Raw genomic sequence first — 26,852 nt, forward strand, 5'->3', positions numbered from 1 at the left:
ATACAGGAGTTGACCAGGGAAGGGCTATAACGAAGAAAAGAGGCAAACAAAACAGAAAAACAGACACCTGCTAGTATTGCTTCCAGCTAGCATCTGCTGGGGTCATTAACCGTGAGTTACCCCAAAACATGTAATGTTACGTAAACACAACTTTCTAAAACAGTAAACTATTAAACATTTACGAAATTTACAAAGGTACACCCTTCTAAGCCCATTTACTTCAGTGGACTTAAGAATGGTGTTTAAGATTGCACTGTCAGTCTACCTCTAAGGTTGTATTCAGTCTTAAATCAGTATGAGTTCATAGTTATAGCAATCAATTACTATGCACTTTAATTAGGAACTATTTAAATAATAAATTAATCTTTTAAAAATTTTAACTTAATTCAATCCAATCCACCCAGTTACTTATTAGAACAGAAAAGTGTTAGCTTTGATTTAGTATCTTATTGTATTTTTATATCTAAAAAAGTTGTTACTAGTTCTGGTTTTATCTCAGGTATGCATGTTTGGTTTATATGGGTTTTTTTTACTTCTTATTCACACTATTTATTAAAAAAAACAGCAAAATATTTTGGATTGACTCCAGAGATTGTCACACTAATAGTGATGCCCTCCTCCAACGGAACATGCATCTTCCCCCAGAAGAAGTCTTTGCCATTAATGGAATGGAGCCTTTGTATCGAACTTTTTATACTCACACACAACGCTGCTTAATATACCAAGCCAGTCTGACCACTGGTTTATCAAGGTCAGCCTTGTCTATGACAGCTGCTCTCCAGGATCGTGGATGGAAGTCTTTCACATAACCCCCTACCTGATCTTTTTAACCTGGGGATGCCAGGGATCGAACCTGGGACCTTCTGCATGCAAAACAAATGCTCCACTACCAAGCCATGGCCTTTTGAATCTAGCAGAACAAACACTCCATTGAGATGAAAAAAAGAAAGAGTGCCAAGTATGAATACATACCCATTTTCTCTAGATGTAGCATATCCGCGACATAGATGTAATTGGAATGAACTTTTACCACATAGGCAATTCTAAAGAGAAATGCAACACAGGATGCTAGTTAATATTGGCTGCCCTGAAATCCATTTATTTATTTAGTAAATTTTTATGTTATTATTTCCAGGGAACATGCCTGAGGCAGCTTACAAAACAAAACATAAACAAAAAAACCTTAAAAATTGTTAACCTCAGTACTAAAATTCCAACCACAGCATATAAAATCACAGAACAATGAACATTTTAAAATGAAGCAAAACACCGAACTTAGGATGGGGATGTCTTCTCATCAGTAGATTGGAAGGCATCCTTTTATCAGCCAAAGCTAATAAAATTATGAGCTACAGAGGAGATCTGGTCCTGTAACTATACGCCAGGATTCAGCAGCCCACCAAGCTATGAACTTGCTCCTTCAGGGGAAGTGCATCCCTGTCCAGGACAGGCTAACTCTGCAGTCCCCGAGCAACTTCTCCATTGACCAACAGCACCTCAGTCTTGTCTGGATTGACCTTCAGTTACAGAAAATTGTGGCACTTTAACAAGTAACAGATTTATTGCGGCATAAATTTAAGTGGATGAAAACCCAGCTCATCAAATGCATGAAATCTGATCAATTGGTTGTATACACATATACAAGATACACGGTCTAGGTCCTGGGTTTGTCAGTTATTAAAGTGCTCAACAAATTCCAGGCAGCAGGTCACCATGGAGCCTAAAAATTTCATTACAGTATCTACGATTTTCAGTGTTTTTACTGTAGCATCACCCTGATCTGGATAGCCCAGATGAGCCTGATCTCATCAGATCTCAGAAGCAGGGTCAGCTTTGGTTAGTAATTAGATGGGTGACCTCCAACAAAGACCGGGGTTGCAGAGGCAAGCAATGGCAAACCACCTCTGTTAGTCTCTTGCTGTGAAAACCCCACCAGGGGTCACCATAATTCAGATATGACTTGGCGGGAGTTTCCATCACCACTGTAGCATCACTCAGCAATCCTCAGAGGTAGTACAACCAAATGGTTGGTTCCAATCAGTTTTTGTACTTGTGAAAAAAGGAGAAAGGACCCTCCTTTGACCACCAAAAATCAATGTTTCAGAACATAAACCTGCATGGACAAAAGCCATACAGAATGGGGACAGTAACAAGGAAGAGAAATAACTGAGATTGATAATAATATAATAACATTCCATTTATATACTGTCCTTCATGACAACTTAATGCCCACTCAGAGAAGTTTACAAAGTATGCCATGATTATCCCCAGAACAATAATCACCCTGTGACGTGGGACTGAGAGGTCTGGAAGAGCTGTGACTGACCCAAGGTCACCCAGCTAGCTTTAAGTGGAGGAGTGGGGAATCAAATCCGGTTCTCCAGATTAGAGTCCCACTGCTCTTAACTACTACACCAAACTGAGCAAAAAAAGTAGTCTGGATCCAACCTATATTTATCATTTATCTCCAGAAAATATCCATCAAGTTTTTATTACTTGTTAATATGTAACTTTACACCATTCAATGGTGCACTTTTTTACCAATAACTTTCTATACTGACTGCAATATTCAATTAAAGGGTTCTTTTCCAAGCAATAAGGGAATTCTGAGAAACTGAGCAGAAGTTAAACTAATGTTAGTGATTATGACAACCATAGTTACCCCTATATTTGTATATTGCCACACTTTTATCATAATAATTATATCATCATAAGAAACTGAAGAGATTAGCTCACAATTGTTTTCCTATCTGTATCTAATATAGATGGTCATTTTCCTTGGCACTTGCCACAATTAATTATATAACCCAGCTGTAACACAAACATGCTACATTAATTTTCAAGGAATGCTGTCCCACTTAAGTTAATTATAATAAATCTGGATAAAGTCAAATACCCATAATTAACTGGACTGTGGGCTGAACTGCCTGGGAAATAAAGAGGGGAAATGTTACAAGAATTATTTTAACAATCAGACTGTCTCTCTCCCTATGTTCCACCATGCAGGCTTCGCTCATTTAAACAATGCCTTCTGCAGGTGCCATGTTGCACATGGGCAAAATCAACAGCTGCCAGTAGACATGCATTCTCTGTGGTGGCACCCACCTTATGGAACAACCTACCTGAAGAGGTCAAGAAAGCTCCTACTCCCCCTGGCTTTCCATAAATACAAAACTGAAGGGTTTTTTTTTTACTTAAATAGTAAGTAAGTATTCTCAGAGGGATGTGCCAGTACAGGGATAGGAACCACATAAAGCTGCTTTATGACATACAAAGTCAGACCATCGATTCACCACAGTCACTAATGACTACTCACGACTAGCAGCAACTCTCGCAGGTCTCAGATAGACAGAAGTCTTTCACATCACCTATTACCTGATCCCTTTAACAGGAGATGGAGACTCAACATGCCAAGCAGATGCTCTACCACAGAGCTACAACCCCCCATCCTTGGCCAGTGACTCATCTTCTCCCACAAATCATTCCGTTAGCAGCCACTCCACATGGCTGCATTCACCAGCCAGGATAAAACTGATTTTAGGCTTCTCCCCCCCCCCCCACCCCACACAAAACTGTCTCCTGCAGCAGCTAATCCACCTGGTTATTATGTAGCCATTATATTTTATTTAAAAGTTAATACCTACATTTACTTTCCCCCCTCCTTTTATGTATTATACCATAGAAAATGCTTTTTGAATTAACTACCTTTATTAAAGTGACTGAAAAATTGTAAATAAATGCAAGGTCTTCTGTGTGAAAGTTCTTAGAACTTTGCTATGCTTTACTCATATAATAAGCAAAGATAATACAGAAAACAGAAGCAGAGCAGCTGACAAGCCTCAAACCATAGTGAGCTTACTTATACTTAGGTGTGAAGTTATGAAGCACTTAGAAAGCATATATTTTAATGTGAACCACATTGAATACTGCAAAATGAAAAGGATAAGGAAAGCTAAGATTTTTTTTTTTATTTATTTGGTGCAATCTAGCACAAATCTTTTAGTACACTGAAGTTAATGGACTTCCATCTATCAACTGTCTTGGATTCTGCCCATGATCTGATTTTCCTGTGGATTGTGTTGGGATTGTTTTTAAACACCTGATGAAGAGCAAACATATGTGGAAGTTACCAGGTCAGCTGACTGGTCAATTATTATTGACTGTCCACCTAATATTTGATTGCAATCGAAGACCAAATATTCCATGAAGTCAGACTACTACTGCAGAGCTGGCAGCTTACCACCACCCCACTTTCATTATGGTTTCATTTGTTAGCAAAGTGCAACTGTGTTCCAAGATAGAAGCCAAAAGCAAGAATCAGTGAGTCATTCATAGACATCTCAATCAGCATCACTAAAAATTATAATTTATTAAAACCCATTGTTTACAATAACTTTTTTTGTTATTGGCATCAGGATTAAACTTGTTGATAACACTATCTTTTCTGCTTTGTGTTAACACTTCAAAAATATCCAACCAGTGGCTGTCCAGTCAGATGTAGAGATGTTAAATTTCCTGTAATCTTGAAACCATGAAAAAATCTTTTTTAGCAGGGAGAAGGGACAGAAATTAGATGTGTGTTGGTTTTCTTCAAGCAGCAGTATACTCAATGTGTCAACTGCTACAATGCTTCAAAGTGTTGCACCCTATTATGGTATCTTAGCTCATGTATCTTAGCTTTTGCCATATGGAAGAAACCGAAATGATATCACACAAGGATAGTTTGGGCTGGGGGGCGGGGGGACTGTGTTGGTCTGCAGTAGAACAAGAGGTTTGAGTTGAGTGGCACCATAAATAGCTGAAGAAGGTATCTGGTATCAGAAGGAGGTAGCTCAGACCATCGAAAACTTGTGCCCTGAAAATCTTGTTGGTCTCTAAGGTGCCACTGGACTCAAATCCTGCTATATCACAATAATTTTGTTAGTAAACAACAAAAGCATTATTTCGATAGAAGCAGTCTCATACAAACAGAAAGAATCGTGTCTGATATTAATTTCATAAAGGAACCGTTCAATAATGTATTATCATACCCATTACAACATAGCTGTGGTCCAAGTTAGACGCATTTAAAAGAATCCCTTGAAAATATTGTGTGTGTCTACCATACTCAAAGGAGTCACTATACTATAGATTGTCGTGCATAAAACATCTTTACACTACACAATCCGCTCAAAAGTTCATTTTAAAAAAGTATTTGACTCCTCCAGAAAAGAAGAAAGCTTTTCCATCCCTCCCTCCCTCCCCCCGAATTCCCAATTTCTCCACTGAAGAAAACCGGCAAAGAGACGGCGGCTTGTCGAGCACACCTCCGCCTCGGCCGGCATTTAAGAGGGTCGCAAATCTGAGGCCGTCCCTCTCTGACGCTAATCCTACAAGACGCGCCCGCGGCCCAGCAGACCTTGAGCGGCCGGAAAGAGGCGCGCGAGCCAATCCCCTCCAAGCGCCGCCTCCACGCAACAGTGAAGAGAGACCGCGCGGACGGGCGGGGTGGGTTCCTCCTCCACTCAAGGCAGTCCGCGAATCCTCACGGGAGGGAAAAACACCCTTGGTCCCGCCCACACGCCTCCTGATTGGTCGGCGCTCCTATCTCTCAGCACACGGGCAGCACAGGCAGCGCGGCTGTCTCCCACCCGCGCAAAGGACGCAGAGGTCAGCTCGAAGACCGGTCTACACCCGCCCGCCCGCCGCTGATTCTGACGAGAAGGCTCAGCCCCGCTGCCCTTAAGTTCTCACCTGGACCCCCGTGCCCCGCAGCCGCTGACAGACTCGCAACATGATCGCGGAGGAGGGAGGCGGAGATTCCGCGGCGAAGCGCAACTGACACCGCTTTCCTGCCTGCCTCCCTCAGAGCGCATGCGCAACAGCCGCTGTGGCCGGAGCTCGGAAGGGAAAGGCGGGAACGCTGGCCAATCCGCGCAGGGGAAAGAAGGAGCATATATCGTGTATCGGCGCGAGGACCAATAGGAAAAGAAACTGTCTGTGGGTGAGGGTGGAGTCTGGAGCCACGCCCCAGAAGTCGGCTAGGCGCACAGTGCGCCTGCGCGAAAGTGAAGGGGCGTATAAAATGAGTTCCGGGAACGTGGAAAGGCAAGCTTCTGTTTGGTAGTTTTTTTTGGAATTGTGCGGTACAGGTCACCTTTAATACGTGATTGCATAGGGGCTTCTAGTCCTTCTAAGGAACTGCATTCTAAAGAGCCGCCTCTCATACCTTGGATTGAGATGGGGCTCCCCCCATCCTTGTAGAATTGCCTTTCCAGAAAATAGATTCAGATGAGTTAGCAGCGTTAGTCTGTAGTGGCAAAATGGCAGAGTCCAGTGGCACCTTTAAGACTGACCAACTTTACTGTAGAGTAAGCTTTCGAGAACTACAGTTCTCTTCATCAGATACAATCTTAAAGGTGCTACTGGACTCTGCCTTTCCAGAAAACAATCAGTGCAATCTTGCGGAGTTACTCCAATCTAAGCCCATTGAAACCAATGAGCTTAGACCTGAGTAACTCTTCATAGGCTTTCAAAGTCAGCTATCTTATGCCTGGGAGTCCTCTGGTCATCAGTCTTAAATGTAACCTGTAGATCCATATCAGTACTCTCTTAAGTGAAAACAAATGGCAGAGCAAAGGCGATAATGCAGCTACCAATAGGAGAGAGAGCCAAGTTGTACTCAAATAACTTCCCAGAGCCCTTAATAACGGATTGAACTCCCCGATCCAACCAAATGAGGAGGAATCAGGCTGCCACGAAGTACACTTCAGTAATGCCCATAGGCTGGCAAAACTGGTACTGACAAAATTAAGGGCACTTTAGAAATCAGTGGCAAAATCAGTATTGTTCAAGAACCAGCGTTTACTGCTTGTCGGCTTCTTTTGAATGTTGAATGTTTCACTTAAAGTTTCTCCACTGTGATGTGGATTGGTGGTGCTGTATTTCTCCCATCATATAGATAAAGGAGATGTTACACTCCTTGAGAGAGCCATTGTAAGCCATTCTCTGCCAATCTCAGCCTCCATCTGATGTGTGGAGGTCATGATTCAACAGAGTTCCCCAACCTGGAACCCAACAAAGTATTTTTAGAAAGGAGGCGGGGGCCCAATAAATCTCTTGCCTGGCAGGACCTCTGGGCATTAGAAATATGATTGTGCAGCTGCCATCACATTTTTGGTTTTATTCTCTCTCCAATGTATTTTTTTTTATTATCCCTCCTCTCCCCCACACTTGGGCTTCCTGTGTGTGCAAGAGAAAGAGCGTGCAGACTCCTACTATCGCCATTAAACAAAACTTCTGCTTCAAATGTTGAAGAGCCTCTATCAGAGTTATACATAAACCCCCTCTGCCATTTTGTGGCTGTGTCCACCACCCTGTTTCAGAATTCTAAATGTGCCTGCAGAGACAAAAAGATTGGGTCCACCTGTGATGTAGAGTAGTTGTGGCCACCTTGCAGGTCACCATCTTCAAACAATAATGGTGGACTATGTTGCAGGAGTAAGTTTGGAAACTCAACACACCAAACCACCACCACCCCTTGAACCATCATTTGTGGATGAACTAGAATACTCATTTACATTGCCCATTACAGAACTGAAATATGTAAACTATTTACAATACATATAATACTTATCTTCAAAATATATGCCAAATGAAGAAACAAACAAGCAGGCTCAATTGTTAATGAACCATACCTATCTAAAGTGAACTGCGACTCATGAAAGCTCATATATTGTTAAACTTTAAGGAAAAATAAAACTTCATTGGTACCTTAAAGATTAAACACTTATTTCAGTATGAGCTTTTGTCATAGCTCGCTTCTTCAGATATGTGGAGATCAAACTGGGAATTCTACTTAAGGGGGAACATTACAAGGGGCAGGAGAAGGTGGCTATCCCTTTGCAATCCATTGTTAACACACAGTATTTCTGTTCGTGGGTCTAGGTGGCACCCTCCATGACTGGTAACTGATGGGGGATGAGCCAAGCCCATTGGCAGGCAAGACAATCAGACCCACTGAAAGCCAAAAGCCCAGCACGAAGGGGATCAGGTGGGGCTGGTAAATGCCCCAGTCCTGAATGATGTGCTGGTGCACTGCATTTGGGCCAGCGAGCAGCCAGACAGAACAACAGATTGTGTCCTGAGTGTGGACATCTCAACTGTGGAAAGTAACCATGCAAAGGACAGCATCCTGTTTACACATACACCAATTTAAATCTTCCTGTGGGGAGCAGAGATCAAATTCGTATCTACTGTAAGTTCCAAGTTAAAACTCTGTTTAATTTCTTCTATTAGTCTCTGCACCATTGTTTGTTATTATAGTTTGCCTTTCTCACTTAGACTCAAGGCAGATTACACAGTGCTAGTCAATACAATATCACCACTAGCAGAGGAGTTAGCCATGTTAGTCTGTAGCAGCAAAATCAAAAAGAATCCAGTAGCACCTTTAAGACTAACCAACTTTATTGTAGCATAAGCTTTCGAGAATCACAGTTCTCTTCGTCAGATGCATGGAGGGCAAGAAGAAACTGGTCAGATATATAGGTGGAGAGGGGAGGGAGGAGTAGATGCAAACAGTAGCTTCTGATATGGAGATCAGTTTGCTTCTGTTCAGGAAGTCAGTTACTTCTGATAATGAGATAACCATTCATAGTCTCTATTCAATCCCAGCTTGACTGAGTCAAATTTACATATGAATTCCAATTCAGCAGCTTCCCGTTGGATTTTGGTTTCTGGATGTTGCCATTTTTAATGTATTACAATTACAGGACCCAATGGTGTCAACTACACTGTCTCTGGCTCTTACAACTGCTCATCCTCCAATGTAATATATGCCCTCATGTGCCAACAATGTCCATCTGCTCTGTACATTGGACAAACCAGCCAACCTCTGCACAAAAGAATAAATGGACACAAATCTGACATTAAAAATGGCAACATCCAGAAAACAGTGGGAGAACACTTCAATCTACCAGGACATTCCATCAAGGACTTAAAGGTCACTGTAGTTCAACAGAAACCTTTCAAAACCAAAATCCAACGGGAAGCCGCTGAATTGGAATTCATATGTAAATTTGACTCAGTCAAGCTGGGATTGAAGCACCTTCAAGGGTAGCACTACATAGTGCGAGTTACAGTAGTCTAGACGAGAGGTGGCTGTAGCATGAATCACTGGCTTATAATATGATCAACAGCTAGGACTTTTAAGGAACAGATACAATAGGGTATGGTTGCAGAAAATGTGGAAACAAGCATAAATCCAAACACAGAGATGAAACCGGTTCTGAAATCAAGCATAACTAATCAACATGACATCTTTGACAATATGGAAACTGCCCAGTAGGAACATATCTACATCAGCAGACAGTACTCAATAGCATACCACTCTCTTACTGAGGAGTCGCTGTGAGCTAGTTCTTATGACACAGTAATATAATCTGACTAGAAAGTCCTCCTGAACAATTTTGCATAGTTTGCAGAAAGCCAGGACAGTAGAAACTTTCCTGACCTCCTCAAGCAGGCCATTCCATAAGTTGGGGGCTACCACAGAGAAAGTAGGTGTGTGGGCAGCTGTTGAGTTTGCCCAACTGCAAGGTGGTATCTGCAGAAAGCCCTGTTCAGATGGCAAAGTTGCCATGGCAGAACACAGGGAGAAATGTGGTTGCACAGTTATGAGGGTCCAAGGCCATAAGGGGCTTTGAATGTGATAGTCAAAACCTTGAACTGAACAGTAACTGAATAGTTCTGTAGCCTGTTTACTCTCTAGCATCATGCTAATGTTTAAGCTATAAAGAGATGACTGAATTCTTTGCTGTGGTCAGTGTTACCAAAGATCCCTGTTTTATGGTCCTCATGCCATCAGTCTAGAAAGCAGGGTAACCAGAAGGTGGCAGTTGAGGAGGGAGAGGTCTCTCAAAACCCGCAGGGGATTCTTTCCGGGGAAAGTGGATTTCCCTTGGACAAAACTACTTCCCCCCCAGGTTATGCTAGCACAGTCACTCGAAAGCCCTGCTGGGCAAAAACAGGTGGTCCAGACCACTTTCTAAAAGCACTTGGTCAGTGCCACAGTGGGTGCCCCTGCTAAAGAACATGACAGTATGTGGCTCTTACGGCTAACAGCCATTGACCGACCTCCTTCCTGTTCTTTCTTTCTTTCTTTCTTTGATTAAAAGCAAGCTGCACAGAGACACACAGCAAGCAATCGGATTGCAATGGCCTGGTACTGCAGGCTGCTTGAAGACGTGAGGCTATTATTGTTTATTTACTTTATGTATCCCCCCTTTTCTCCCCAGTGGGGGCTCAAAGTGGCTTACATCATTCTCCTCTCTTCCAGTTTATCCTCAACAACAACCGTGTGAGGTTGCGTGTGTCCCAAGCGTCGCCCAGTGAGTTTCCGTGGCAAAGCGGGGGTTCCTATCCACTCTACCCAGGGTAAAGTAATGAAGAGAGACCTCCGCCCACACACAGAAGCAGCAAAAAGGCGAGCCGGTACGGGGTTCATGATCCGACCTTATAGCCTGGTGGTGTCCCGCAAGAATCCCATGGACTACACATACAGGAGCGGCAACAGCCCAAGCCCAACTACTCGGCCGACCAAAGACGGGCGAAGACACCGCGGTCTCATCTGCTTTGTCCTTTGCGACTTGCCGTAGGGCGACCGGTGAAGCCCGAAGGGAGAAAACAAGATGGCGGCGGCAGCGCTGAGCCGTAGCGCTGCAGGTAAGTCGTTTTGAGTACCGCTTAATCTGACCTTGGCGACGCAAATTCGGGCCACCCCGGTCGTTTGACCCGTAGCTCAGCAGCTCCCTTTGACTCAGCTGCTAGCGGGAAGCCTGGCCCAGAGAAGCGCGAGGCGCGGAGAGACCCCGTGACCTACACTATGTCCGAAGTTTTCTTTCCAGGTTGAGCGCGATTCCGATGGGGGGCGGGGGGAGGTTGATCATGAAAAGGCGGAGGAAGTATTGTATGTTTGCAGGGTCGTCGGGATGATTTCTAGTAAATTCTGAGCCTCTTGCAGCGGAAGTTTTCCTTCCCCGAGTCTGGCGCGCATTCTCACGAGCGTGCATCTATAGTAGCGTGCATCTCTGTGCGTTGCCATTTCATGCGCTGCATTTGCGTAGTAAGGGACGTTTGAACCCTTGGCGATGTAAGACTGCTCTTTACCGGCCTTCTCTTTTATTGGCTGTTTTATGTGGTGTAGAAAATTAATTGTGTATGAATAAAGGGTAACATATAAATGATCTCAGCAATATATAAAGTTTGGGCTTTTACTCGGGCTGTGACTGTAATGTGAGAAAAGATGGGATGTGTACACGAGTGTGTCCATGTTTTTGAATGAGAAATGTTCGGAAGCAGATGGTGCTCGGTAGGATCAGGAACGCTGGGCTTGGATCTTCCTGGGGACAGTTTGGAGAGTGGAGGGAGCTCAGCAGAGATGTGGTGCCATAGAGCCTGCCCTCTGAAGCTGCCATTTTCTCCAAGGAAACTGATTTCTGTAGGCTGGTTATAATTCCAGGAGAACTCCAGGGCCTGCCTGGAAGTTGGCAACATGGTTAGCTTGTCCCTATGAATGGGAGCAGACTGATGGATTTTCATGTGAATATTTACCAGAGGGTGGGAGGGTATCTATTTAGATGAGAGAGAGAGGTTATCTTTTTTTGACACCTAGGATGACCTCGTAGTTATATATACATTACAACACTTTAATTATAGCTTTAAAAAAGACAATAAAGTGTGCAGAGTTTAGGATTAGGTTTTGTGGTAACAATAATGAAGAAGTACGGTCGTTGGGTTAATGTGGCTTTGTACTATAGTATTTGGTGACTGCCAAAAATATAAGGTAAGAAATTTTCATTTCTAAAGATTCATTGTTTCATGAAGTTAGTAATGAATGGATGCTACTGCTAATGTAATATTAGACCAGTTCGACAGTAAGAACATGTTTTACTTATTATAAAGAGGGGGAAAGAGCCACAAATACATAATCCAAATAGAAAATCAATTTATGAATTCACCTAATTGACTATACTACACCACTAGCAGTAAAAAGCTATAACTGTCCTAGCTCCCACTCTGGATTGGAGGAGCCATTTCTGTGTGGTCAGGCATAGCTCTCTGCCCCTTAATGGTCAACGTTCTTGGATGGCTGCTTATTTGTGTCATCAAATCAAATGGAGAGAAGCCAGGTTGCAGCCTGTCCCTGGCTCCTTGGAGCCTGCTTTACTCCCTTCTCACAGTTTTTCCCTCTTCTTTCCCCAGGCTTTTTGAGATCTTTCCGTTCTTTCGTCCCTTTGGCCTTTAATGGCACTTGCAGTGCCCACCCAATTTCTGGGCTGTCTACACTTTATCTCAAGCCGGGGCTGTCATTGGCAATGTCTGCTCAAAAACCTATTCTGTCTATCGGCAACATTCCTTGTGGACATTCAGTCTCAATTTTGAACAGGTAAGCAAAAAGGTTTTTAAACAGGTTTTATAATTTATCATGAGGATTTTGGCTTAGTGTCGTGTAGTATCGTGCTCAGAGTAGTGAACTAGGATCTGAAAGACCCAGGTTCAAATCCCTGCTCTGCTATGGAAGGTTGTTGGATTACCTTCAGCTAGTCGCACACTCTCAGCCTAAACTACAAGCTTGTTGTGAGGATAAAATGAAGGACAGGAGAACAATGTAAGCCTATTTGGGACTCCACTGAGGAGAAAGGCAGTGAAAGTGAATAAATAACACACACACCCTTCATTTTTGCTTTTTAGCCAAGCCTAACTCTGCAGGAGCCAGTCTTTGGTTTGTGATATTGGTTAAAAAACATGTATCCAAATATTACTAAGATGTAGATTAAATGTAAAATGTAGGAAGATGTTTGCAGTTGCACTTAACTACAGTAAGTGCTCCAGTTCTTCTCCAGCTTCCTTGTCCGCTGCCATTGCCTCTTAATTAGTGTTAAAAAGGGAATGCTAGTGAAAACCCTTACTGTTCTTAATAAAAACATACGGCTATACCCATGCCTTGGTCTGTATGTCAAAATACAGGGAAATGAAGAAATACAGGGAAATGACCAGGGGTCATTTCGTAGAAAAAGAGCTGCAGGAACTCATTAGCATAACTCATTAGCATATGCCATGCCCCTTGCCATCACTGGAAGTGTGTCATTAGCATAATTGATTTGATCGGGCCCGAAATGGACGGGATTTGGTTCCTGCCAGACAGGGGAGTGTTCCCCCACCTGGCAGTGGCCCAATCAGGGCTGTTTTGGCCCCAGTCCAGGCCAAAACGGGCCCAAAATGGCCCCTGATCCCAGCCATTTCAGCCCCGATCCCGGCGGAAATGGGCCCAAAATGGCCATTTTGGGCCCGGATTGGGGCCGAAATGGGCTGGATCAGGTTGGTGCCGGGCAGGGGAGGGTTCCCCACCCCAAATGGACAAAAGTCAGGTGGGCGGGGGCCACCTGACAGTGACCTTTCGGGGGAACTGCCAGAACTGCATTCCCGCGCATTCCCCCTCCAAATGAGCCCTGGTTAGCACTGACAGCATTGTTATTATAAGAATATTCAACATACGCCTACCTCCCATTTAAATTCTACATCTTTGCTTCCATTTGTAGCAATCGCTTATCCAGTTTGAGTGTGATTGCTCTGGTAAATGGTGCCTGCCCTATATAGTATTTTCAGTTTCTCTTGAGGAAATTAACATACAACTTTTGTATTGTTGAGATAGAAATTTATCATATTGTCTTATCAGTTTTGATTTCATATCTTCTTGATTTATCAAATTCAGCATCAGACCCCTGCTACCAAGTATCCTTCATCAGCAAGTAAGGACTGTTACCAAATTCAGCAAACGAAAAGGAAAAAGGAAAACTGTAAAAGCTGTGGTTCATAGATTTCTCAGATTGCACTGTGGCCTTTGGCTGAGGAGAAAGGTAATATTTTCTCTTATTTATGGGGTTTGTCTTAGCTGCATATTATGTGGAGATGAGAGAGGGCATTAGGAAATGGCTATATTAATTTTATTTTTATTTATGTTATTTATCATCTACCTTTTTCACTTAGACTTAAGGCAGATTACACAGTGTAAGTCAATATGATCAAAGGTTGGGAAGTTCAGTAAACTATACAATAGGGTATAGATTGCAGAAATTTGAAAACAAGCATAAATCTGAATACAGAGCTAAAACAAAACATAAGTAATTTGATATGACAAATTATATGGAAACTTCCCAGTAGGAGCATATTTATAGCAACAGACGGTACGCAGTAGTACAGTTTACAGTCCCTGTCCCTTTACCAAAGCATCTCTGACCCATAGCAACACCCTATAACCTGTGTAAAAAAAAGCTCTCCTTCATAATTCAGTTTTGCATAGTTTGTGGAAAGCCGAGAGAGTGAGCCCTTTTAACATCATCAGGCAGGCCATTCTATAGGATGGGGGCCACCACAGAGAATGTATGTGTATGAGCAATTGATTTGCCCATTTGTATCGTGGCACCTGTTCAGATGAGCGAAGCTGCTGTGGCAGAGCATAGGAAGAAAGGTGATACTGTAGACAGGAATGACCAAGGCCATGAAGATCTGCTTGGCTAAGGCATATTTATCTGTTTTGTGACAATAATCTGTTTTAGTATGACTTAAGAGTTCTTTGCTGTTTGCTAACAGGCTGGTTATAAGAAAAGTCTGTGGAAAAAAACTGCTAGACGGAAACGTCGCTTGAGGGAACAAGTATTTTGCAATAAAACCCAGTCCAAGCTCCTTGATAAAATGACCACTTCCTTTTGGAAGAGAAGAAACTGGTATACCAATGATCCATTCCAGAAATACCACGACCGAACAAATCTTCATTTCTAAACTGTCAAATGTATATCATTTCATATGACAAGTTCTTTGTATGTTAATCCAGAAATAGTTCATATTGATCACATTTCCATACAAGCAGATACAAAATTTTCATTAAAATACTTATGCAAATCAGACTATTAGTTGTATTTAAGTTTTAATTTATAGCTGATGGATGTATTTTGTTAGCAAAGGTTAATAACTGCTGATTAATGTGTATTATATTTCTCTTGGACAGGCTTTTTGACAGGCAGTGTGAATTATATTATTCAAAGTGGTTTTAAATATTCACAGCTGTCCTGAAATCTTAACTGTACAAAATGGAAATTGTAGCCTTGCTAAATCCTAATGTTCAGTAGAGTTGCAAAATTTCAACATCTAGTTTCATCAGTTGTTTTCAATAAAGCCTTCAAAGTTCTACAGATGCTTAGTATAATTCTTAAAACTTTTTTGTGATTGTTACTTTGAAATGGCAAGAATTATACTGTGAATCCTTGACAATATCTGATATTAAAAATTCTCAAGCAAGCTATGCTGGGAATCATAGCTTCTGCATGTATAAAAGTACAAAAAATATGGGACAGGGGTATACTAAGGAGGAGAATGGGCAAGATTAAATGAAAAATCTGGCTAGCTCCAGCCTACTGAGTGCCTAGCTACAGACTGATTTTGTCTTTCATATGTGTATACAATAAGACACAATAATTAATATGCAAATGATACCGAGTTATATCTGCTGTTAGATGGTCAACCAAATGCCACGTCAGATACTCTGGCCAGGGCTTTGGAGGCTGTGATTGGGTGGTTGAAGCAGAGTCACTTGAAGTTGAACCCTAAAAAAACGGAGGTCCTGTACCTAGGCCATAGGTCAACGGGCTTGGGAATATGGCTCGTGGCCCTGGATGGGGCACTGCTGGCACCTACGCCTGGTCATGGTCCTGGTTGCCTCTCAATGAAAGTCCAGGTCATGGCAGTTGCCAGATCTGCATTTTCTATCTGCATCAGATCAAGCAGCTTGTTCCCTACCTCTCAACCGGCGACCTAGCTACAGTAATCTCCAGGCTAGATTACTGTAACTAGCTCTATGCAGGGCTGCCCTTAAGGCTGATCCAGAAGTTACAGCTGGTCCAGAACTCCATGTGGCATGTATCTTTACCAGAACTCCAGTTAGGACACACATGACCTGTCCTGTGTCAGCTGCACTGGCTCCAAGTTGAGTTCTGGATCAAGTTTAAGGTATTGACTTAAGACGTTTAAAGCCCTTAATGGACTGGGACCAACATACCTTCAGGTCTGCCTCTTGCCATATGTTCCTCGGAGGGCACTTTGTTCAGCCAACAAACATCTTCTGTTGAACCTCGACCCTGAGGACATTCACCTAGCCTCAACTAGGGCCAGGTGGAACTCTTTCTCTGTTGAGACTAGGGTCCTGTGGGGGGGGACCCCCCCCCCCCGAGCTCACTTGCAGGGACAGCAGGTAAGAAATCTAATAAATTAAATTAAACTAATAATCTTTTTGTATAATAGAAAGATCAAAGAGATCAGCAAGATAAGCAAACTATAACAATATATAACCTCATGGTTCAGTGAAACAAGCAAACTATAAATATAAGCAAGTCCTACCTACAATGAAAGAAAATTATTGTTACTTTTTTGTTAAAGAGAAAACAGGCTGTCATTGACACCATCTCAACTGGAGATTAACAATCTAATTCTGCAGCAATACAGAAGGTTTCCACAGAGACTCTAACTTCACAACATCATCGTTGATAAGCAGTAAGTCTAATCAGAGAATACAAATCTTTAATTTTTTCAAATAATTGCCAAATTGTAGGAGTAATAGGAGATGGGGACTGCAGCTCAGTGGTAGAGTATCCCAGGTTCAATGCCTGGCACCTCCAGATAAAAGGACCAGGTATTAGGTAATGTGAAGGACCTCGGCTTGAGACCCTGGAAAGCTGCTACCTGTCGGTGTAGACAATACTGACCTTGATGGATTAATGGTCTGATTCAGTATAAAGCAGCTTTATGTGTTTATCTGATTTCTGGCAAAAATTAACATTGCAGCAGTTCTTAAATTCAGTACCATAACTAATGATGGTTGTTGTGGGTTTTCCGGGCTGTATTGCCGTGGTCTTGGCATTGTAGTTCCTGACGTTTCGCCAGCAGCTGTGGCTGGCATCTTCAGAGGTGTAGCACCAAAAGACAGAGATCTCTCAGTGTCTCTGTCTTTTGGTGCTACACCTCTGAAGATGCCAGCCACAGCTGCTGGCGAAACGTCAGGAACTACAATGCCAAGACCACGGCAATACAGCCCGGAAAACCCACAACAACCATCGTTCTCCGGCCGTGAAAGCCTTCGACAATACACCATAACTAATCTTGGCAACAGTAACAGTAGCACTGGTATGAATAGAACCATAGCAAAAACGTTATTGATTGTTGATGCAATCGCTTTCAGAAAGTGCTGTGCTCTCTGACATGACCACCACATATGAAGGAAGTCAGTGTGAGAAGATTTACAAAACCCAACACCGACCTGTACAAGAGTGGTGGATTAACATAAGCCTGTACAGAGAGAGGTGCCGCAGATGAACCATTTTCTGCATGTTCTTTTCTAATATAAGAGGCTGACAAGCAAGAGTCATGAGAAAAACGTATTTCCATACTTCACTAGATACTTCAAAGCCAAGACTGTGCATCATTTAAGCTGGTAAATTGACTTTAGACTCCTAGACCTAAGACCAAGCAAATGTTTGTCTCCTAGTGTTACTCATATCAAATTGTAGAAGCCTTCTTAATGGGTCTCTGTCACAAACAGCAATTTTTAGTCCATAGCAGAGATTACTCAGTTTAGTAAAATACAAGTACCATGACACCATCAGTTAATCAGTATATTAAGCTACCCAACAATACAGAGTTTCATTTCTTCCAACACTGCAGGAGCCAAATAATTTCAAGAGTTGCTCTGGTATTCATGTTTGTGTTAGTTTAACATGGGCCCTTTTCACACTACTTACCTGCTCCCAGAACGTTGCGAAACATCACGCAAAAAAAGCGGAAGATAGCGTCTTCTCACAAGAGTTTTGCACAATATCGCGCAAAACTCGTGAGAAGACGCTATCTTCTGCGGTTTTTGCGAGATGTTTCGCAACGTTCCGGGAGCAGGTAAGTAGTGTGAAAAGGGCCATGATTAATGCTATGGAGACAAAACTTCAAGGATAATGATACTACATAGTACAATATTCAAAGTAATGCTAAATACTTACTTTTAAAAGATTTTTTTTTTGATATTTTTATTTTCAAGATGTGTATGAAGCAATAAAACACAATCAGCAAAACATCATTCTCCAGAATACTGTCATAAATGTTTAGTTTTTTCTATGCATTATTACATCTTCCATGCTAACATGGCCCTGCTATTAATCATAGGAAAGAAACGCTATTAAGCAACCTCAGATATTGGCCATTAGTATGTGTCACTTTTCAAAATACAGTGTTTGTTACAATTTTAAAGTGTGTGTGATATGCAAAATAAACATTAAAAAATCACAAGTACCTTATTACATCAGCTCCTTAAAAATATGTAGAATATAGTTTGAAGACGGTAAGAAGTTGGCCAGGAAGCATTCCACTGCTATTATTTAGTATATTTTTATCCCACCCATCCTCCAGGGAGTTCAGCATGGCATACATGGTTCTCCCCTATTTTATTTAATCTCGCAATAACCTTGTGAGGTAGGTTAGGCTAAGAGACAGACAGAGACTGTGATCTAAGGTCACTCCGTGAGCTTCTTAACAGCAGGACGATCTGAATTTGACTCTTCCAGAGCCTTGTCTAACACTGTATCCACTATACCACACTGGCTCAATATCCAGCATTTTCCCCAGTGTTCTGCCTTTTTAAAATAATGTAGAAATAAAACTATTTCCACTTCCAATATATTTTTATAATTTTCACAAACAAGGCATCAAAGTTCTCTTTAATTTGCATTCATGCAATAAAATAGAGGTATATACCCAAATTTTATAAGCTTTCAGTTCATTAGATTCTTTAAATATTTTACTTCGTTAGTTATGATTGTATTTACTCTCTGTAGTCTATTTTTTAGTCTTCTATATTAATTTATATTAAAGAGCTGCTGTAGCATAGTGGTTAAGTGGCTGGGCTGTAAATCAGCACTCTAGTGGTTTGAATCCCACTGTTGCCATGAGCTCATTAGGTGGCCTTGGGTAAGCTACTCGTCTCAGCCCTAGCTCTCCAGCTATATTGTGGGGATATTAATAACACTGATTTTGTTCACCACTCTGAGCGGGCACTAATCTGTCTAGAAGAGCACCACGTAAGCACACATATTATTTCAAAGGGACACACATTTCTAGCTGTAACTTTTATTTCCCACTCAACTTGGACAAAGTTTTCAGAGACTGTTCTCATGGGAACTATCTTGAGTCTCGGTGAGAAAGGCAGGCTATAAATAAAGTAAGATCATCTCTGCCAGATTTTAATCACATGGGGAGAAAGGGTCCAATTTGTATAGGCAAACAGCATTTTTGCTTGAATTGTGGAAGTAGGAAGGAGACTGGCACTCCAAGAAATCAATCTACATTACAGAGTAGGCCCTTTGGAGCCCTAATTTTGGCTGACTGAGCTATGAGGCTGAGGCTTTGTATGCATCCCTTAGAAGGGACAGGAAGCAGTACTGCATCTGCTAGGATTGATCCTAAGACTCCGTCCTGATAGGGCAGTGACTGGTAGAAACACTGGGCACAGAAACCTACCAGTGAAGAGCTTTCTTTGGTGCTGACGCTCTATTGGCTACAACAGTATTTCTGGCTCATCCTCTCCCCTCTCCTGCTCTTCTCATTGAATTGAAACAATGTCAGCAAGATGCAATAATACCAAGGACCAAAGACCTCTCGCACTTGTTTTCAAATCTTATTTTGTTAAGAATAGGGTGTATTTAGTCTTGACATCCCCAATATGGAGTGATCCTACTTCATCAGCAATGGGTGAGAGAAATCATAGTAGCTAGAACAGCATTTGTAGATGGGCCGTTAAACAACAAGAGCGGTTATCTTCCAAGTTAAAATGTGAGTTTGCTGTTAATCTATCAGAGAACTATTATAGGGTTGCATATACTTTGAAGTTGCCAGCTGGCCTATAGAAAAACATCCTGTCCCTTTAAGAGAATTTTAATGGGTAGAAATGGGCAGTCAGTGCTTTTCCTAGCATGGAACTAAATAACCACCTGTGAGAAAAACATCCCACTATGGGATATTTGTCTCCAGAAACTCTTTGCGGACTTAATTCAGGATCAGAAACAAGCTAGTGCTGTACTGAGCCTGCCTATTTCTCTTCTGTTGTTCCCTCTTCACAGGCAGTGTCTGAACATGTCAAAAGCAGGTGCAGTGTGGAAGAGGGAACGGATATCCAATGGCTGTTTAGACCCCTGCCCCCAGTACTGGTCCCAGGACAGAGGGCAAGGGAATGGAAGCAGGACTATAGCTCATGTTAATCCCAAGGGCACACATGTAATGAAATTAGATGTGCATGATTGTTATAGGGGAAATGATTATATGGGGAAATAAAAAAGCAGCTCAGTTATTGTGCAGAAAGTATGTTTTCAGAAATATTGTGCGTTTTAAATGTTTAAAATGTCAGAAGATGATAGAAATACTGAGTGGTGGGTGGGTGGATGTGGGCATAGAGCAAGAGAGTAAATGTAGAACATAGAACCTGCTTCTTGTAAACAGCCTGCTTCAGTTATAGTTCAAAGGAAAAATCACATGTACAACTGCAGATTACATATTTAGCCATTCATGTTTCTCATTGATCTATACATAGATATGCAATTCACATTTGCAAATTAGCACATTTGTCAAACATACAGAATAGATTTTATACAGTGAATTAATTTGGAGCACTAAGGCAATTGCCCAGTCAACAATTCCACTTGAGAATTTAACAAATGGAAATCCAGAACAGCAGATCAGATAAACATCTGTCAACTTAAGTTACAATGACTAAATGCAGCACATGAAAGGAGAAACATTTACAAACATTTGGATTTTTTTGGCATAATTCAGTGCAAACTTGTGAACTCCCCCCCTCCCCGTTTTACTCTATCACATACAATACAGTGGTAAAATAGTAACTTGCTTGCAAGATAATATAATTTCAGCTACTGTGGTTGGAATTTTTGAAATGTTCACGTGTGAAGAAGATATAAGGACTAGAAATTTGCTCAACAAGGATGCAAGCTGAACCACCCACCCCCCAAATGTTCAAGTTCAGGTGCATGTGGTCTGCCTCAATATTTTCTACCTGGTGTCTCTACATTCTTGACTCGCTCACTGAAACGGCCATAAATTCATATAAAGCAGCAACTCCAGGAGGGCAGGGAGGCTGAAACAGGCTTCTGCTGGCTTTCCAAAAATGTCAGGAGGTCCCATAACATTCGCTGGAAGACTTGGATCCTTAATTGGATATGGATACTAATCGGATACTACTTATATTTCAAGGTCAATTCATAATGTTAATTTTGGGACCTGGAAAACAATTTTCTAAATCACTGTTGTGCCTACAGGAGGTTAGTAGTATTTGTAATCCAACCAACTCTTTCTTAACAGCAAAATCTTTATGTCTTACTATACTGCATGTTTCCTAGTCAACAAGATTGATCTAAGAGCGTACACAAAAGCCTACAGAGTCCTGAATTTCACATGCTCTATACTTACAGGAGACACCAATCTGAAGGACAAAAATACATCCTAGCACTTTCTCCTAATTTTGCCTTTAACACTTCTCTATGACTACCAATGAAACATCCAAGCTACATGATACTGCGATGTCAGAAGCTAATCTATAGTCAAAATTCTTTCCAAACTACATGGATGAGTTCAGCTGCAATACCTTGCTCTGAAAGAAACTAAAATATGCATGCTGGGAATACATTAAATTCAAATCCTTGTGTAGACAAGGTAGAGTTAGCACACACACCAATCAATATCATCTTAATGAAACTCATTTAAATTCTAGCTTTTTTATTATTACACAATATGCTTTAGTACATTCTACAAATGTCTTCTAAAATGGCTGTCGAGATTTGTAAGACAATTTAAGATTTTTTCATTTCATGGGTACAATCCTTACCTTCTTTACTTGGAAAATTTCAGCAAGATAGTTTGCACATGCCAGAGAATGAAATGGTAGAATGAACTGTGCCACTACAGTCTGCCAGTGATGGATGCCAGTTTTGAATGTTCCTTCACAAAAGCAGCTCTATGAAAATAGAAATATATCACCACAGGGGGAAGTGTTTACCCCCTGTCTCTCTCCCTCTCTGCTTACTGTGCTGTTTTTCCATTTTCAGGGGACTGCTTTTGTAGGGATGGAATTTTTCCCAAACACACCAAATTCAGAAAATAACCTGGGTTTTTTTCCCCCTGAGGACTTTTTTCAATCTTAAAAAAAATATTGCAAGTTTGTGGAGCTCTGAAAAAAACTCCCATTAAATATTCTTTTGAAAGAGTGAAATGCTTCTAAAGACAAGGTGTCACTCATGTGTAGAATGAAGATTTTCTACAAGGTATTAAATAATGATAATTCCTGTATATAGAGGAGACAGAGACAAACTACAAGTTATGGCAACCGTGGATCCAACCTGTGGCTACCAATGCCCATTTAAAGAATTTAGCTGTTAAAAATTGCTGCAGCATGGCGGAACTATACAATCTTGCTGCCTCCCCCAATACCTTTTCAAGCACCAAAACAGGCTATTTCAACTCTTGAAAAGGGTGGGCAGACAAGATTGCACAGTGCTGTGCCATGCTGTGGCCACTCACAGCAATTTTTAAGGTGTAGTTTGTCTCACATACAAGATATTTTCAATAATATGTTCATTGTTTAAATGTGACTAATATGCTATAATGTGTTTGATAATACATCATTAAAGAGTTGTGTTTTTAATGTTATAAAGCTGCCCTTGCTATCCAGACATATGGACAGTCCTCCCTATTGTGACAATATGAGACTGCTTCTGTCCAAATAATATACTTTACAACAGTTAGTTTTCTAATTTCATCTATGATGTTTCCTAGTTCTCAGATAGTAAAGATTAAAAGGCATGTGATGCAGCAGTGCAGCTCTCTTTCTCTCTCTCTGGGGCATATTTGCATTTTTATTTTGAGAAAACTAAGGCATTTCTACTTTTAAATTTCGTATATACCCCAGACAGTACAATTTTATATGCTAGCTACATTAACATATAAGTCATAAAAACAGTAAAATAAGTTTAGGCTTGATAGGAAAGTGCTGCATATATTTCAGCTTCCCATAAAATTTCAGTTCCCCCCAACCCATGCCTTCAAAATTTCCAGAAATTTTACATTTCTGTGTAGTGGAACATTCCAAAATGTGACCTTCCATGCTATAGCATGAAGTAGAACAGTCCATTCTACTCTCTTGGGATTCTACTGCCTTATTTCTATCTTATTCTTCTGCATATATATATAAATCACATAAACATGCTTTGTATAGCAGCCTTAATCTGAAGCATCCACACAGCGGTAATCTGCATTTTCCTTGCATCAGCATCCTGTAGCAACCATTTCCTCCCCCTCCACCAGAGGGCTTTTTTAAAAAAATCAGGAATTGCCAGATCACTTCTGTATTACAATATAATAATCCGTTGCAACAATGAACTAGCTTTCATTTTTAAAAACAGCAAGTCTCTAGTCCTTTTTGCTGCAGAATTATAAGGTGGGAATTATGTGGTGCAACTGCAACAAAAAGGGCTAGATACTTTTTTAAAAACAAAAGCTGGGAACTAGTGTATTCCTACAATAGATTGTTATAATGCTGTTACACTATGGGTTGGCATTTCCCGAGATTGTTATAATGCTGTTACACTATGAGTTGGCACACTTTCCTTTCCACGTGGCATCCAAAATTGCTTTGGCTACAATCTTTCAAAAAGATCATACTAAACCATGTCTTGGAAAGATCGCAGCAACGTGGGAGAAAACATGGAAACAGGACAAACAAAGGACAATATCATGTAGATGCTCCCCAAAAGAGCACCGAATTGGAGCAAACCATATGGGAACAGCCCTGGTTTAGTCTCACCGAAACCAAAGCTGTATCTTTTGACATTTCATTCTTTTTGTTATGTTTCTTCAGCTCTACTCTCACACCACTTTTCCAACAAAATAATTTAATAGAAGCTACACACAATAACCAACAAGATAACAGAAAGGGAGATATACAGCTTTTTCAATATCTGTAAACTCAAAAGAATTTGTGATTTTTTACATAATTCATAGACGTGTTATAAAGCTAAGATGGAGACACCTTGGGTAGAAAAATCCATGGCCCCTGCCAGTCCACTTTATATATTACGAAACCCAAATAAATGATATTTCAACTATTTAGAAAAGGTGAATAGGTGTTTTCCTATTTTCCTTCACAGAGCTAAAACTAAGCAGATGGAACTAAATAATTACAAATATACAGTCTAACCAGTGTAGCTGAAAGGATAGCTAAATAAAACATTTTTAAAAATTAAAAATACAGCAGCAGAAAGATTTTTGCTGTCTGCTCAGTTGTTCTGACCATGTTGTGTAGCATTTGCAGATGACACACAATGAAAAAGGGAAGCAAAAAAAGTCAAGTCTATATTTCTGCAACATCAAACACCCACCCACCTCACCATGAGTCTTTCTACATTATTAATTAAATAGATCTTTAAGGCAGAAGAGAGACATTGTTGATGCTGCTTGCTCATCACATGGTTTCAGTGGTAAATGGCGAGGTACTTTTCTTCCGGAAGCGAGGTCTAAGGCTTCTGGGTGGTGCCTGTCAAAAATAAAAACAGGAATACATAGTAGTGCCGGAAAGTGAAGTCTTATTTTCATATAACTGTTTCAGAGCAAAGGGCAAGCAGAATAATAGTCAGACGTCTTCAACTCTAAAAGGATGTCAGGCAGCTGCAATCTTCTGAGGGCTCTACTGGGGGAAAGTGGTACTTGCATTTGACACCAGACACTACCACTTACACCTGCACAAGCCCTAAGGCATTCAGCTTCAAGATGGGTGTTTGCGCTGGACTCAGCCATGCGTCCTTTTGCTGTTACTGCTGCATGGGAAACTAAGACAGGAACCTTGGACACCAAAAGAGGAAAACCAAGCAAGATGAGGTTCAGAAACACCCAATAATCAGTCTGTCTTTTAGTCTCTTTGGGGTCAGGGGGATAAGAATTGGCTATTAATCCATTACTGAAATGGGGAGGGGGGGGAATTTCCCTGTAAGAGGGAGGTCTGCTGACTGTAAGATGTGAATGTTGGATAGTTTCTTTTGTTATTCTTTATCTAGATGGTTTTCTCTCCTTCATTGCTGATCTTGCACTGAGCATGGGACTTACAAGATGGTCTCCAGACAAAGAGAGAAGAGCAATGCAAGTAACATTCACTGCAGGGAGAACTGCAATAGTGTGTGTCAGGTAAGGGGAAGCCACAGAAGGGGAAAGGTGGCCAGCAATAATTAACAGCTGTTCCCTTTTCCAATCCCCCTCCCAGCCAGGGAAATCTCTCAGGCCATGATACTCTATTGCTGAGTGCTAAGGGGGTACAACTAAAAATAACTCTCATTCAGGACAAGAGCTGGTTTTGAGTGCTCGTGGCAATCAGCAATGGCACAACTTGACCAGATGGTGTAGTGACAGGATTTAATCTTGATAACAGAGCTGTACTGATGTCTATCTCTGGGACCAGGTGGGCAAGGGTGAGATGATTATCCTTTCCAACTGTGCTCAACTTCAATGGCACATGTGAGGAACAGGGGTTGCAATAGTGCAATGGAATGCCACATCACTCAGGAGGGTTTTTCTCCAGTAGGGTACCAGTACTGAGTGTAGCTAGTGCTGAGCATTCAGGATAGATTAGGGATTAGCCCATCTCCCATTTATCTTCCCTTAGCTGATGGTGGTTTAGGCCATAGTGTTCTGAAACCCACAAGTGGTGGTAGTGATGGTGGTGGTGGCAGTAGTGATGGCAAAGAGAAATTAATTCTCCTTCACTACTTTGTCTTGAATCCTTGGTGGGCTCTTGCGACTTGTTTGCTAAGTACTTTGTAGATAAAAACGCCTTGGACTCTTGTTGGACATAATGCAAATACAGGATGCTCCCAAGGGGTTCATTGGATGAGTTTCTGTTGTTGCAGCTGGAGGACACTGTGAAGGGTCTTGGAGGTTCCTGGCACAGTATAGAATGCTACTCATATGCTTGACATTGGCCCTTCCTAGCTAATTAAACCTAGCTGGATGGGAGTCTCTGAATGGGTATAGATGGCTGCTTAAAGACAAGTCAACTGTCAATTGCTTTACAGCAATAACACACAAACATAAACAGACATTCTCTTCAAAGAATACTTAAACAAAAGGAGATTCTACTCCCATGTTTCAAGCAGAGGGTTTCAACCCAAATTTCTGGAAGGAAACCCTTTGGCTGACCCAGATCCAGCCATGTATCTATTGAGCTGAGAGCCACCCTCAGCAGCCTTTCCATTACCAAAGGAAAATCAGCAGGTCACAAAGTCAGATGTGTGAGTTTTCAGCCCATGTGCAACATGATAATACCTCAATGACTTCATCCTTTATAGGTCTTTTGGTCTTGGGTGTACAATTGAAAGAGTTTTCATCATCTGAGAACACGACTTTAGTTGGTTCACAGTTTTCCTCAGATACCTTTTCACCTTCTGCCTCACCCTCTAGTTTAACCACTTATAACAGCCATTTAAAATCTAAATAGTGAAGAGAAACAGGACATGGAAAGGTTGCAGATGACAAAGCTGATGTTAGTTTACTGACCACTTTCCATTGCCCAAGTCCATGCACTTTCCATGCATCTTCCAGGGGTTAATAATCTCAAGGGAGTAAAAGCTACACTCCAATAAGAAGAGCCTTAATGCAAGTGTTACATTAAAAACTTCTGTTGAACTAGATGCCTTTTTTACTTGTTTATGAATTAAAATGGAATCATACAGATG

At 41.4% G+C, this 26,852-nt stretch overlaps 3 protein-coding genes across 4 annotated transcripts in view; 1 reads left to right on the top strand and 2 right to left on the bottom strand.

The window, feature by feature from the left end:
* IMMT (inner membrane mitochondrial protein) overlaps positions 1-5,948 on the bottom strand; it is a 37,429-nt gene extending 31,481 nt beyond the window's left edge. Inside the window, exons 1-2 of the mRNA XM_054992904.1 lie at positions 5,734-5,948; positions 973-1,043 (exon numbers count right to left, since the gene is read on the bottom strand). Coding sequence (XP_054848879.1) covers positions 973-1,043; positions 5,734-5,775 — 113 coding nt within the window. The 5' untranslated portion in view covers positions 5,776-5,948. The remainder of the gene's footprint in view (positions 1-972; positions 1,044-5,733) is intronic.
* Positions 5,949-10,280: 4,332 nt separating this feature from the next.
* Positions 10,281-15,227, top strand: MRPL35 (mitochondrial ribosomal protein L35). The gene is made up of 4 exons (XM_054994624.1): positions 10,281-10,701; positions 12,241-12,424; positions 13,751-13,895; positions 14,629-15,227. The coding sequence occupies exons 1-4, from the start codon at positions 10,668-10,670 to the stop codon at positions 14,815-14,817; spliced, it is 552 nt and encodes a 183-aa protein (XP_054850599.1). The 5' UTR covers positions 10,281-10,667; the 3' UTR covers positions 14,818-15,227.
* Positions 15,228-20,608: 5,381 nt separating this feature from the next.
* Positions 20,609-26,852, bottom strand: part of REEP1 (receptor accessory protein 1) — an 88,204-nt gene continuing 81,960 nt past the window's right edge. Inside the window, exons 8-9 of one of the 2 annotated variants that reach the window (XM_054993133.1) lie at positions 26,443-26,585; positions 20,609-24,664 (exon numbers count right to left, since the gene is read on the bottom strand). In XM_054993133.1, coding sequence (XP_054849108.1) covers positions 24,593-24,664; positions 26,443-26,585 — 215 coding nt within the window. In that variant the 3' untranslated portion in view covers positions 20,609-24,592. The remainder of the gene's footprint in view (positions 24,665-26,442; positions 26,586-26,852) is intronic. The other variant, XM_054993134.1, reaches the window with a different exon arrangement.

Source organism: Eublepharis macularius, chromosome 12 (assembly GCF_028583425.1).
Source record: "Eublepharis macularius isolate TG4126 chromosome 12, MPM_Emac_v1.0, whole genome shotgun sequence".
Taxonomy (NCBI): Eukaryota; Metazoa; Chordata; class Lepidosauria; order Squamata; family Eublepharidae; genus Eublepharis; species Eublepharis macularius.